Consider the following 14,858-nt stretch of genomic DNA (forward strand, 5'->3'; position numbering starts at 1 on the left):
ACTTGTTTCAGTAGTATAATTTTGCTAACTATTTCTAAAATTTCTCTTTTGGGTAGAAAATAATCGCCTGTATATGTTTAAGCGTTTTACGAGTCTGCTCTCGTGTGTCTGAGAGAAACATGAGCAAAACTATATTTACAACTTAATTTTAAACGAGCAGAACTAAAATTAGAGTTGAATTACTTGTCAGCAGTTGTTAGGAAGTGATATACCAGACTCTGTTCTTTTGGGAAGGAGACATGGTTGTGCTCTCACAGTTGTCCAAGAGGACAGTAGCCATCATTGTTCAGCTCTGGTATTAGGAAAGCTGAGAATTAAAAAGTCCCACAAAACACTTTAAAGTATGACTGCCCCTTAGAGGACATTTGATGTGTAGTCCAGTTGCAGTCATTGTAATGTGCTTGTGTTAGCCAGTGTTGTTAAAAATGAAGCCCAATTTTCATTATTTGTTGTTAAGTGAAATCCTTAACTTCAGATACTAGACTGAGAAATTGTGAACTGTGAAAGCATAGAATTGCATTAAAAGTAAATGTTTTCTCTAGCCCATGGCAGAAGGGTATTTCTGTGCTGCTAGAAGAAGAAAGAGGAGAAGAGCCCCTGTACTGTAGCAGTTTCTTTGCTATCTCTGGAATAAGTTGATGTGGGTGAATTTTACTGGTTTTGGGTTTTTTTTTTTTTTTAAGCATGGGGATTGTTCTTTATTTCAAATAACTTGACTTCTGTCAGTATGTCAGTTTCTGAGGTCTTTGCAATTGTTACTGCTGATTTGCCTTGCCTTTTAAGCTGCTTGTAAGCTCCTGAGTAAGCAAGGAAGCCATACAAACTGAACTCTCAACAAAGTGCCTTTCTGCTAACATGGGATCTGACTGGAGTTATTCTTCTTTCAACTCACCGATGAGAACTTATATGACTTGCTTTGTTTTTGAACAGGATTCTGCAGACAGAAATACAGGATTTTTTAACATTAGTGTTCACTTCTTTAGTGAAGTTGTATTGTTCTCTTGAGGCGCTTGCTCACTGCCAAGTATTTCTTTGTTCCTCAGGTACGACTGGTAAAGCATCATCTCCACCACCCGTGATAGACACGAGACAAATGAGTGAGAAGCTGGAGACTATTTTATATCAGCTCCGTCAGGTGACTCGAGAGAGGGACGAGCTGCGCAAGCAACTGGCACTTTCATCTCCTGGGTCAACCTTTGATGACTGCAGGTAAACAGAAAGGAAATGTAGCATTTTCATTTAGTCTTCAGTAGTGTTTTCAAGTGCCTTGACACCTGCTTGCCTGGAAAGCATTAAGAAGCTTGCAATGTGTACATGTTGCTTATAACCTACTTGCATCCTGGTGAAGTGGCTACATCCATGTTTCAGAGCTTCCTGTTGAGTGTCTATCCCACTTTGTCCAGCAATTTTTCTGGGGGACTGAGGGGAGAAGGTTTCATTTCTGTGTTGAGGAAAAAAAAGCAAAGAAGTTGTTTAGGCTTCATGGGCTTTGTTGTAGGTAGAGGAAGAGGACAGTGAATGAAGTATTTGGTGTTTTGAAAACAAGAGTGAAGAAAGGGAAATAGCTCAGAATACTTGGCTGGAGATCAGAAATGAGGAGAGGAAAAAAATCTCAACTATTCCTATGCTTCTGCAAAGAGAGAGGTTTGGATTTCTGCTGAGTGGAGTAAGTGTTTTTTAGAAGATCAGCTTTCTGGTATACATATGGTGGGGAACTTGTAGCAGAAATATGTTAAGAATAAGGATTTCTCCTCCATTGAACATGCTTTTTAAGTCATTTAACAGTCAGCAGGCTTGTCAAGCTCTTTCTGATTTGCGGCCTGACATGTTATGAGGAAGACAGTAGTCCAAGTATGAGTTAATTATAAATAAAGGTTTTATTGTGTAGGCAGTAGAATTAGTTTATTTTTAAGGGTTAAGGATCTGCTAAGGTTTAAATGTGTCTGGGTACACTGAGCACTTTTTGCCTGTACATGTATAGAACCTTGGAAAAAAATTCAGTGTCACTGAATCTGAAATAAGAGCAAAGAACAGATTTGCTGGGAGGTGTTGCCATCATGTGTAACTTTTCTGAACTTTTATGTTGTTGTTGCTTGTTAGTTAATCAGCTGTGTCTGTATGCGGTCAGGTGGTTAATTAAATTTCTTGTCTGTATGAGAAGGTTAAGATCTGAACCAGTGAGCTGGCATTGAGAGAATCTGGAGGTTTTATAAACTCAGTAGCTTCTCATCTTAATGCCCCCTTTCTCCCTCCTTGAGTTCTGAGGGCTCCTTTAAGAGCATCATGTTCTTTGTAATCATCTCAAAGCACTGTGAGGATGGGAAAGGAAAAGATTGTGAAATTTTGACGTCTTCTGCTCAGCTTCCAGTTAGTTAAATAGAAGGCTGGTTTTTTTTTTTTGAGTTACTAGGGCTTAGGCATAGAGGATTTTATAGCTCACAATAATCTTCTGCATAATCCAGGATGCTATTAATAAAGTTCTGATGAGCTGTCCTCTAGCCTGCCCTAGTTTTCTCTTTCTCAAATCAATCCTTTATTTTCAGTGTAGGATTTGTGTACTGTATGAAACATGAATGTTTACAGCTTCCAGAACAACCCGTCATAGTAAACCTTGTATTTGGGCAGTCCCTGGACAGTATGTATTAGATGGAGAATGCTGGCTTCCAAACAATCAAATATTTCAAGAGTGGGAAATGAATGAAGATTATTATTGACATTCTTTTCCTTCAGTGTAAAAGCAACTGCTGCTCCCATCTGCATACATATTTATGTTTTTAGTAATCCTACTGGTGTTTGTTTTACTTCTTGAATTCTTTCCTCTTATAAAACCAATCTTCATCCCTCCAGGAGTCAAATCCCAGACTTGGTAAACTGTTAATACTGGAGTGTGAAAGCTGAGAGATGATCATGTGGGTGGTGACTTTTACTACCCTGGCTTTATTTTCCTGGCTGTGTGTGCTGCTGTAACTATGGCTGTACCAAACACAGGTGGTGCAGAGGCAGACCTTGGCACATCACCTTGGATGCTTCACAATAGCTCACAGCACATTTGCAGTCTGGACTGTGCTGGTTGAGGAGGTTGCAAAACAGAGAGCTGTTTTCCAAAGCAAATGTTGACTAAGTCTAGAGCAGTGGCAGAGGTGCCACAGCAGTGGATTGTGATGTGCTGAATCAGATCAGCATGTGCCATCCTGCTGGACAGGAGTAGGATTGCTCATGCTGTGCCTGTGGATTGACAGTGACTGTATGTGTGCATGTGTGCTGGAGATCAGGTGAAGTTTTGACCAAGTGATTTAGCATGCTCAAGTTGCACTTTATGGACTTAAACCTGCTGTTATTACTCTCATAACAGTAACAGTACAAGAGAACCACAACACAAATAAACTCCCTGAAAATTGTCTTTCCTAAGAGACTGTTTTGTGTGTAATCTGTAATTGTTGTTGCAGTTACATTAGTAAATGATGACTCTTTAGAAGGTGTGAGGTAGGATTGCCCACAAAATTGGACCTGTGGTTGGCATTACCTTTTATGTGAGCATCAGATACATGTAAATATCAGTCTTTCTGTGGCCTTATTTTATGGCCAGGATAATTCCACTATAGCATGAAGGATTTTTGAAGTGCTTGTACAAATATCAGAAAAAACAGTTGGGCCTTTGACACTAGCATTTTAAATTTTGTTAGTGTTTGAACAAGTGCTTCCAAGTGGTAACTGATACTTCTCCTTTATTGAAATTGTAACTTTTAGTATTTTCTGGGGCATTTTAGCATAAAACTCTGGTGGTCTTGCTTAAACAAGAGTCAGCCACTTCATGCAGTTGAATGGACTTGTCTTGCAACAGTTTAGATTTTTGACTCCTCACCAATATTCCTTCTTCTCTTATTCCTATTTTTCTTGCTGAGACATAATTTGGAACAGCAGTGTGGAACATATGGCCTAGGGATATCCATGTGGTTTTTATTTCATGTATATATGAGGTAGAATGCAGAATGTTGTTGGTGGCATTGTTGGTCCTTCCTCACTGTGTAGGTTGGCTAGCTTGTGTAGTTACCTACATGGTCTCCATATGTTTATAGGTGGTTTGCTGGATCTTTTTAATGTTGGCTTGGGTATTGGTTGGTTGGTTTTGGTTGTGGATTGTTGGTTGGTTAGTTGGTTTTTTTTTTTTTTAGAATAATGTCAGTGTTACTTCAGCAACATATGAAACACACATGATGGATGTTAGATTTGTAGAACAGGTTTCACCATAGCTTTCAGACTGGCCTAATAGTTTAATATGAAGATCTGTTAATAGGTTGCAGTAAGCTTAATATCACAGCTGAGAGTTAAACTGTACTCCAATTAATGCTGTCATTTAAAACTGTGGTGGACAGATGGTATCTACTTTCAATAATTTCACCCTGAGGTCTAATTTAAATCAATAACTTGGGTTTTAGTGATTCTGTCAAGGGTGTAAACATTTCAAATCAAGTTTAACTTGCGCTATCTATGTCTGTATTTTAAAAGAATAACCTTCACTAGTTGCAGTGATATCTGTATTACTGTGTGAGTAACATTCTGCTTTTGATACTCATCAAGAAATAATTTAAAAATACCATAAGAGACACCCCTGTAGGCAAGACTTGAACATTTGGTTGCTTTATGTGATTTTGGATTTTAATTGTTGGTAAAGTGTATAAATCAAGGAAGGAGTTTTTGTTTTGTTTTTCCCAGAAGCACTTCTCTAGAGAAAGGAGAAAATGAGGAATTACAATTGAAGGCCTCAGCAACCCATATGCAACTGAGTTGCCAAAAAGTGCCTTATATCACACACACACACCCCCAGAAAATCTGTGAACCAGATGTGGCTGGCATTTCATTTTTTAGGTTTCGGTTTTTTATTATTAATATTTTTCTAGCAACTGTTACCACTTCAGTAGTGCAAAACCGTTTTAATTTTGATTCAATTGCCAGCTGCATTTCAGTTCCAGAATCCATGTTGCTGTTTTTTGTATGAAGCAAAGAAAATTCTGATTGCTTTTCAGGCTGTGCTTACAGGGAAGCCATTTGGAGGAGTTTGAGTTTTAAGGGAGGAAGAGTGATCTGTGCAGCAATGGAGCAAATCTGATATGTGAACAAGCAGAGTTGAATTAGAAAGCAATTGTTTTCATTTGGAGGCATTAGTTTCCTTTTTTGATGGTTTGCTTGGTATTTTTTCTCATTGCCTGTGGGGCTATAAGAGACTCAGGAGATGATACAGGGACAGATGTCAGAAGCTTCATTTTGAAACTAGAAAATTCAATGGTGCGAAAAATCCTGTGACTGTACAGAGGAGGAGCAATTCAATTCAGAATCTCTTAGAAGCTTAGTGCTACAAAGCAAGAAGATCTAATCCTGCTAATTTAGTTTCTAGCATGATATACAAATCTAATTAATTCTAATCTGCAAAAAAGTATTGTGTGCAAGTACCATACATTCTAGACATAATTTATGCTGTCAATTGCTTGACCATGTAGATTGTTTTAGAAGATTGCTCTCCCAATAATCCAAAAGAAATTTGAGTAAAAAAAAAATTATTTTGATGGATTTTGGCTTTTATTTTGCTCTGTTTACTGAAAAATGCTTGTTGGGGATTATATTGTGTTGCAGATTGCTAATAACTCAAGTTGTGTTCAAATAATTATCTTATAGAAATGTGAGGTAGACTCTGACATGTTTTGCCATTATGTATAGTAGCTTAAAATAATATGGTAGCACAAACAGGTGTGTAATTCAGCACAATGACTTGGTCAAACAGGTCAAACTCTGCCGGCACAGATGTGTGTGTGTTTGATATTCTATTGGAAGTCTTTGTCTCAAGTCTAACTGTCCTTTCTAGGGAGTTAAAGACAAGGTCCTCTAGATGCTGCCTTTGAGAAGCTTTGTTTAGCCCAGCTGACTTTGGCAGCCTCTTGCAGCCCTGCCCTCACTGCAGGTCTGGGCTTTGTCACTGCCAGTTGAATGTGGTGGCCCAGGAAAGCCAAGTGTGCTGTGATGGACTCGTTCTTGTATCAGTGGAAGTTCTGCTCTGTGCTAGTGTTGCTGCTCAGAAGAGAGGGACATGCAGGTTCAGTATTTTTGGCCATGTTAGTGATAATTAGACAGAATCATCCCATTATGAGATGTTACATTGCAATGTAAAATTATTATAAGTTCAAGTCAGTGAGTTTTTATGAATGGCTGCATCTTAAAGGAAACTGGTCACTATTGAAATTAATGCATATTATAACCTAACTATCAACAGTTGTGTGATAGCACTTTTATTGAATAATAATTTTCTAGGCTTTCCATTCACTTTAGTACCTGATGTTTGACCCCATATTCTTTTTCTATGGTAGGCCTAGTCCAAAACCAAATCATGATTATGAAAGGCTGAAGATTCAGTGTATGAAGGCCATGTCAGACCTACAGTCTCTGCAGAACCAGCACACCAAGACACTGAAAAGGTGTGAAGAAGCAGCAAAAGAGGCAGATTTTTATCAGTAAGTATTAGTAAAGCTGTACAAGGTAAGAGCTTATCAGTCTGTGCTAGATCAAATAGTATTAGAACGTGGAAATGAAGTAATTTTTGAATGCTGTTCCTCCACTTAAATTGCAAGGTGGATGTTTGCATCAGATAAAACATTTCTGGCCCATTTCAAATTATCAAGTATGGACTGCCTGTTTTACTTCTAGGAATTTGAGATACAAATCCCCAATGTGTTCATGGGATCAAAAAAGAAAGCCTGGTTACTGATTTGGAGTCTAACAGTTTTGCTGTCAGGCTAGAGAGCAGAATATAATCCAAGAGAATGGAATTTTTTACTCTCTTTTACTAGATTGTGATAGCTCTTGTGATGATCTGTGTAAGTTTTAACACAGGTTTAATTCAAATGTCGTTTTCTCCTGCAGTAGTTGCTAAAACCCTGTTTTAAAAGGGTTTTAACAACTTTTTAAAAAAAAGTTTTTAAACTAAAAACTTTTTAAAAAAAAGTTTGCCTTCCAAAGACTTTGTCATTTGCACTGAAATCTGAATGACAGCAGATTAGTAACCTGCATGTGAAGATTATATATTGTTGATTGTGGGAATATAATTTATGAAAATGCCTTTTTTTTAACAGGTTGTTCTAATTGTAAGGAAACTTTTTTAATGCTTTGGTCATTCTGTGCAGAGGACGTTAGTATTTCACTTCATAAGGAAGAAATGGATCTATCTTAGAACACAGATTTTTGTATATAAGTACATACTTAAATATTTATCAGCAAGTATGAGAGTTTAAGTAGAATAGTTCTGTTTCAACAATAGAAATACTTGTCAGTATCCAAAACTTAATTTTGGATCTGTAGTAGTAAAATACATTCAGCTGACTTACTCGCTCTTTTTCAGCATTGGTTTAATCTAATTTTAGGTTTGTAGTTTGAATTTTAATCTGAATGATAGCCTCCTCATGTGGCCCTCGGTTGTTTAAGTGAGAGTGTATTTCTTTCAATAATTATAGCTGGCATAATGAACTTGGGAGGAAATTTTTATCTTGAGTGTAGTTGAAACATACATAGTGTGGTTTTCTTGGTTGTGGAGGTTTTTTGGTAGTTAGGTGGGTTTTTTGTTTTTAAAACAGTAGCACACAAAGAGGTGTTTGTCATTTTCGTCTGTGTTTTGTTTAGCTGCTGCTCAGCTGAGGAGCTCAAGAGAAAGTGGAAATGATTGGTGGGATAATGGCTATTATCTCAAGAATCATTATATTATGCTATTTGTGTTTGTTTGCCTGCTTTTAATGGCTATGAAATGGCATTGACAGGTGGCGTAAATCCATCATCTCTTCTGGTGAGGTTTAAGGGTGCTGTGTACATCTGTGTATTTTCACACTTAAGCCCCTGTTGGTTTCTGGTTTTGTTTTTTTCCTGGTGCTTGGAATACACAAATATGCAGAATTGAGTGAGTTTGACCTGCTTTCTTGGTAGGAAACTCATGCTTGAAATGAATTACTCCAGGACTTTGTCCTTGCACGTTGGCCTCTAAGGGTGTTTTTTGTGTGCCCTGACAGCACGTTGCACAGTCGGCTGCTGAGTGACCAGTCCCAGCTGAAGGAGGACATGGATACCCTGAAGAGGAAGAACACACAGCTGGTGAGGGAGCACAACCACCTGCAGCAGTCCTGTGAGGAGATGAAGAGGCTCCACGATGAGGATCAGAAGGAGATAACAGACCTGCGCAGCCAGCAGCAGCAGGTGAGCCACAGCCTGAAGCGTGTGTGCTGGAAGAGATCCTGCCTTCCCTTCATCGAGAAATGGCCATGTGTAGCATTGCTGCCTTTAGTGTCTTACTGGGTCCCAAACAGCCTCCTTGCCTGGGACAGTATTGGGGAGACAATGACATCTTGATTACTAATTGATTTTCTTTGTCTAGCTGTTAAAAAAAGGAGTATTTAAATGCAGAGATGAAAAGGTGTACATGAAGATGGTATTTGCATGATATTTTTTTTTAAATGAGTAGTAAGGCATCAGAAATCTAACTTAAAGTTGCGAAGTGATTAAAAAGAGGACTGTTTTCCTAGGGTATTGTATGGGACAGGATTTACCTTAAACTTGCATGCAATGTTTGCTGTTGGTTTTTTTGGAAGAGTCACAAAAGGTTGATTAATGTTTTTGAACTTAAAACAAAAAGAGACCAAATTTTCAGGACTGGAAGAGTTAGACATTTCAGAACTTTGTATCACAGGCTGTCTCCAGGTCAGTGGTGTTCACATAACCTGAAAATTTAGAAAAGAGTAATGCTAAGGAGCGACTGGTTGTATCAAGTCTGTTCCTTTAGTTAGAATTGTTACAGTAGCATGTAGAATGGTTAAACAGAGTATCTGGGTTCAGTGTGTGTAGGCTGATTCACAGGGCAAACTTGCAAGTCAAACATTAGGCTTCAGAAGCAAAATCTATGCAAGCCAAAATAATTATTTGCTAGGGCAGGAGGGGCAAAGGTCAAATCAAGCTGGATGTGCTGAATGGTACTTTAGGAGGTGCTTGAAGATTGGTTCTTCCTTTTTTATCCATTTTTCTAACATTGTCTTGTGAGTTCTGGTGTGAAACTGTTTAGTGGCTCAGATCAGAAGATAGCAGAAATGATTTACTGTGTCAGCCTGGGCAAATAGCATAATTGGTCTGTGCCTCAGTTTCCCAGTCTGCAAAGCAGGGATGCAAAACCTCTGCAAGAAGGCTATTCTATTTTGCCATTCTGTCCTGAAGCTTGGAATTATCTGGAAGCACAGAAGGAGGCTGATGTGTCATTGTCAGGATTGATTTAAAGAAATCCAGTCTTATGTCAACATCATGATTAAACCTTTAAAGAAAATGATGTATGTGACTCTTAGTGGGAAAATCGTCTAACTCCATTTCTCAGCTTGTCAGAGTGATTCATGGTGTCTTGAAGGAGTGCCAAAAGTCTTATCTTGTCCCTGTAATTTCTCATATGAATTAGTCTAACTCTCTGTTGATCCCTCTGACGTGTTGTTTCGTTGTCAGGCCATTACAAAATACATCTTGGTGGCCTCAGAGAGCAAAAGCTTTTGATCAAATTACTCTTTGTGTGGGATTGTCATGGATTTGCTGTGTAGCAGCTGACCAGCTTAAGTTTCTGCTGCTCACATAGGGAGTTTCATGTTGCCATGGCTGTTTTCCTTGGGCCAGCTAGGACTATTTACTTTCTTTCACTGGAATTTTGAATGGGTGATGTTTATTGCACTGGTGTGTCCATCTTCCTTTGGCAGGTCTGTGTTAGCAAGTTTATGCTGAACTCCATCAAATTTCTTGTGTATGAATTCTTCTTTAATTATTTAGTGCTTTTTCAACATAAATGCATTCCATATATGCTGTAGACAGTGAGAAGTGGTTTGTTTGAATTCCTAAATAATTTGTTGTCAAAGCTGTTCTTAAACTCATTTGGGAAGTAGTCTTCAGGAAAATGGCTTTCTTGAGTGGATTTAAATCTGTGTTTGCATTTTACATATGCCTACAGTTTACCACGTGTTCAGCTTATCTGAAATGGTTCACTGAAGCATGCTGGCTAATCATGTGTCCAGCTCTGTGCGGGTTGTGCTGCTGAATCCATTGAGGATTTGGATATGTGTGGAAATAGCTCAAGTGCAGTCTTGTTCCAGGGCCACTTTTATATATCCTGGTTAGTTAAAGGAGACCAGTGTCAGGCTGCAGAACTTTTGTCTCTATTCTGTTATCTTGCCTGTGTAGCAAAGTGGTTTATGGACAGTGACAGTTGTTAGCCTGTACCTCTGGGCCGTGCAGAGTGGGCAGCCTCTTGCTCTCCCCTTCCCTTCTGGTCTGCAGGCATCCAGGTTCCTCCATGCTCAGGAACTGGTCCTTATTCGAATATGAGACACAAAAGATGAGGAGCCACATTGTGCAGGATAGCTGCTGCATGCTGGGTTTCAAATTTTTACCGTGCTGATATTTTCTTCTGTCTTCCTTCTAGTTCTTTAATACTTTATTTTCAGATAGTTAAGGACTTACCTCTGCAGGCTAATGTTTGTATTATATAATTCCTGGCACCTCTCTATATAGAGCATTCCTGTTTCTTCCCACTGCTCCATCAGGGCCAGATTTCAATTTAAAAGACAAAACCAGAAAAAAAGGAACACAGAACAAAAAAACCCAAAAAAACCCCAAAAAAACCCCCCAAAAACCCAAAAAAGGCTTACTGCTTTATTTCAGGCATATTTTTTGCCTTTTGAGAATGAACAAGGACTAGATTTGCTGACACTCATTAGGACTTGCTTATGCTGTTGTTGGTCATGTATCATCAATGTTGCAATTTACAGCAAGATTCCTATGTTGATGTAAATTAATTTAAAACTAAGATTCAGGTCAGGCTTTATTCATGTTTAAATGGATTTTTCTCTTCCTGTTCATCTTTTATGTATGCTTCTTGAAACACAAACCTCTGTGGGAAGTTCTCCGATGAAATATTATATGAATATTAAAATAATATGCCCGAGTGTATAACACATTTTGAGTAGGTTTAATTTTCATTACACTTTTAATTATTTAATTCATTCAGAGGGTACAGGCAACCTATCGTGAATGCCACCTCGTGGGCATCTCCTAAATTACCACTACCATCTTGGTGATCAAGTAGTGATTCCCTCTTGTTAAAACTACAAGTACCTAAAAAGTAACATGGGTTTAATAGGTGTTCCTGACAATTGCCATAAGAGAGAGATTTTCATACACTTGTGCCCTTGTGGTAAAGCAGACTTTTAACTCAACAGAAAGCAGATGTAATAATGCTTAGAGTAACAGTGGCCCTTAAAACAAGTTCAGTCTTTCCTTAGTCATTAAAAAGAGTGATTACTGAAATTGGTCTATATGTTTTTGTTCTAATTTTGGTTCTTATGTATATATTTTAAATCAAATTTCTTGAGCTGATTAACAGTGAAGGCTATTGATAGAGTTTCTGGCATTTTTTAAGGTTATGAAGCAAAATGGATCATCAGAGATCCTAAATAAACTTTACGATACGGCCATGGACAAGCTGGAGGGAGTGAAGAAGGACTACGATGCCCTGAGGAAACGGTACAACGAGAAGATCGCGAGCCACAACACTGATCTGAGCCGCCTGGAACAGGCTGAGGAGGAGAACAGACGTCTTCAGAAACAGATTGACATGCTCATGAAGCAAAGGGACACAGCAATTCATTTCCAGCAGCAATATTCATCCTCTCTTAGGAGGTATAACTGAATTTTCATGCCTTTGACTTATCAATGCTAATGTAGCATCTTACTTGCGTTGTAGTAGAATCACAAATACCTTTCTAATCTTTTTCTAAAATTTTCCTCTAGTGTATGTAATCTTGCTGTGATGAGTAAGCATGTGTATTTATATAAAATTTTCTGGAAGGTTCTAGAATGTGTGATGGGGATGCTAATTTGGAGAAATGGTGCATTTTCTTAAGAAAAGGGTTTCCCATTTACAGCTTTGGAATTGTATGAGGAATTTTAACCATTGTTTAGCTTGTGTGAGAAAGGTTGAAAAGTAGAGTATCCCTATGTTTGTTTTTAGTTGTAGATACAGGAGTCAAATATAACCAGAATTTTGTTAAACCTCTGACTTTGTTCCAAACAAATTCTTTAACTCATGGCAAGCCTGTATGTATATCTCCTTATTTAAATACTAAAAGCAAATCAATAAGGGAATATAATTTCCAAAGGTGTTTTGCAAATGAGGATCATCTCAAGCCTAAGTTAACTTTTCATGGTGTTAGAATTGCCGACTGTGGGGGACTGTGAGACAGGGCTTTGGGGAGGCAGCAGAGTTCTCTGGCTGCAGGTGTTTGGGAGCCTTGCTTCACTGAGGTGGTGCTGCTATGAGCAGCACACATGTTAAAATAGAAGGGCACAGACACTCGTAGCACACTTAGCCCCTCTCTGCTCCTTGTTACCAAGCCTACACAGTTAACTGTGTGGGGTAGGAAGGATCAGCGCACACAAGGACTGCAGAGAGCATCCATGGGTGTGTTAAGAATGTTTTCATTGATTGTTAGGTGTGATGCACAAATCCCACAGACCAAAGTCATAAATGGTTTTATCCACGCTCATAAATGATTGCTTATAATTGTTATGGTTCTGTCCTTAAAGATGCTCTGTAATATTCCTTAAGGTTCACTAACATTCCTAAAGCAGTGGTTATTTTGCAGCACAGAGAATACATTTTCTAACAAGTCCTCTGTGGTTATGTTTTACGCATGGATATGTTTGGTTACCCAGCCAAATCCTTAATGTATGAAAATGAGTAACAAGTGTCTTACTGGTGTTTCTGCCTGTCTTTAGGTTTGAATCAGTACAGCAGGAACTAAGCAACGCCACAGCACAGAACAAAGAGTTGCAGAGAGAGATGGAGCGATTACAGTCAGAGGTGACAAGGTTCAAAACAATGCAGCTGAAAGCAGCCAAGGATGCAGAAAAATACAAGGACGAGAGGGATTCTGTTTTCAATGAGTACCGCCTCATAATGAGTGAGAGAGATCAAGTAATCAAAGAGGTAGATAAGCTTCAAACAGAACTGGAGCTTGCCGAGTCCAAGCTGAAGAACACTTCTTCTGAGAAGCGAGTGGCCAGTGAAGAGATGGAAGCTTTAAGACAGGTACTAAGTTATTGTTTTAGTGCAGTAGGGAAATGAGTATATGTTGTTGATGCTGGAATCAGGAATGTGTAACTCATTAATGGGAGACAGGAATCCAGTGCAAAGAGGAAATAGTGTTCTGATGTTTTGCTATACCAGTCCTTTTTACTGTCAATTTCCATGTTCGAAGAGAGTACCTGCCAGTTGAAATTTGCTATACATTTAATTCTGTCCTGCATATTATAAATCCTTTCCTTTGCTGTGTTAATCTTTCATATCTTCCTAAGTAATACTTTCTATAGTAATATAGCTCTAAATAGTCATGATTTAAAACTTTTAACCTCTACAGGAACCACTGGATACTATCTGCTGTGACTTAAGACGGTACATGATCAAGTTATATCAAATACTTCCGCAAAGTCTGTGCTGACATGCATGTTCTTACTCGTTTGCCCTTCTACTGCTTATAAGTTAAAGGGGATATTTTCAAGATTTTTTTCTTTAGAATTTAGGCATGCCTTAAACCATGTAAAACCAGAACTTTCCAATATGTTCTTGAAATGCTTATATCACGGCCATGTCAGAATGAAGCTGTTATGATTTGCAGAACACAGTGTGCTGCTCAGTTTCATTTCTGCTGACATGCATTCACTTTACTATTTGGTTTACAAATACTTAATTCAGCATGAAATAGATACAAGCAAATGTATTCCATTGCCTATAAATCTTATTTTACTCTTTTCACAGCATTACATCTGAACAAAATATTCTTAAAAAAATTAAAGGTGGAGCTTTCTTTTAAATAAATAACACGATTTTTTGAGGAACATAAGTGAACTGTGACATGTGGCATCAGAGCTTCTAAGTATGACTAAATTCAGATTTAAGAAGTCTTTTTTTCCAGCCCTGTGTATTTGTCAGCTCAGTAATTCACCTCTACAGTGAGTGAGGTTTTACTATATTTCATACCTCTTCTACTTTCATCAAAGCATTTAAACTAATCAAAATATCTATTGATTTCAGTGGGATCAGGGTACGTTAGGAATACTCATGGAAATAGCCACAATTAGTCATTCTGCTTCAATTTGTTATATCTGTCATTGTGGCCCTATGAGTAATTTGCCAAAGTGCCTTAAGGGATAGGGAATTAAATTCTTAAATGCATGGGTATTGACTTAAAGGGATGTTTGAACAAGAATCAGCAAGAGCCTAGGACTGGAGAGCGTGGTGCTGGCAAGGCAGAGACACGTGCTTTTCTTCACTCCTAGAACTGGCCCTTCAGAAATCAGAAATCACTACTGCTGTAATATTCTGGAAGGTGTAAAATAGCCATACTTGAGTTGTTTTTTGTTCCCGTTTTTCTTTCCTGTAGCTATGATTCTTCTTAGGAAAATGTTTGAAATATTAATAGATGCATTGATTGATACATTTTTTTTAACTCGAAATAATATCCTGAAATATGTCCCCTGTAAGTGGGATTGCCCTCTCAGTGCATAGTTGTTCTGGTGCTCTTTGAAAAGGTAAATTAGTGGTTTTCACTTTTCTTGTGCTACATGGCACCTCTAAGTGCTCTATAAGGTAGTGCTCATTGATTGTGTAAAACAGCACAGGAACTCAAATGTAGTTTCTTCCCTGAAGCTTGTGTTTTCTAGTGCATCTTTGGCATCCTAGAGAAATTGTAAAGCAACTGAAATGGAGAACAGGTTGATTTTTTAAAAAGCATTATATCTGAGCAGCT

The 14,858-nt window shown here is 38.2% G+C and overlaps 1 protein-coding gene across 5 annotated transcripts in view; it reads left to right on the forward strand.

Annotated features, from left to right (window-relative positions):
- Positions 1-14,858, forward strand: part of DLG5 (discs large MAGUK scaffold protein 5) — a 98,053-nt gene that overhangs the window by 46,382 nt on the left and 36,813 nt on the right. For all 5 annotated transcript variants that reach the window (XM_038140192.1, XM_038140194.1, XM_038140193.1 and 2 more), the window contains exons 3-7: positions 1,044-1,209; positions 6,357-6,500; positions 8,043-8,226; positions 11,471-11,730; positions 12,829-13,141. In XM_038140192.1, the coding sequence (XP_037996120.1) occupies positions 1,044-1,209; positions 6,357-6,500; positions 8,043-8,226; positions 11,471-11,730; positions 12,829-13,141 (1,067 nt within the window). The remainder of the gene's footprint in view (positions 1-1,043; positions 1,210-6,356; positions 6,501-8,042; positions 8,227-11,470; positions 11,731-12,828; positions 13,142-14,858) is intronic.

The sequence above is a fragment of the Motacilla alba genome, chromosome 6 (assembly GCF_015832195.1).
Source record: "Motacilla alba alba isolate MOTALB_02 chromosome 6, Motacilla_alba_V1.0_pri, whole genome shotgun sequence".
Classification (NCBI taxonomy): Eukaryota; Metazoa; Chordata; class Aves; order Passeriformes; family Motacillidae; genus Motacilla; species Motacilla alba.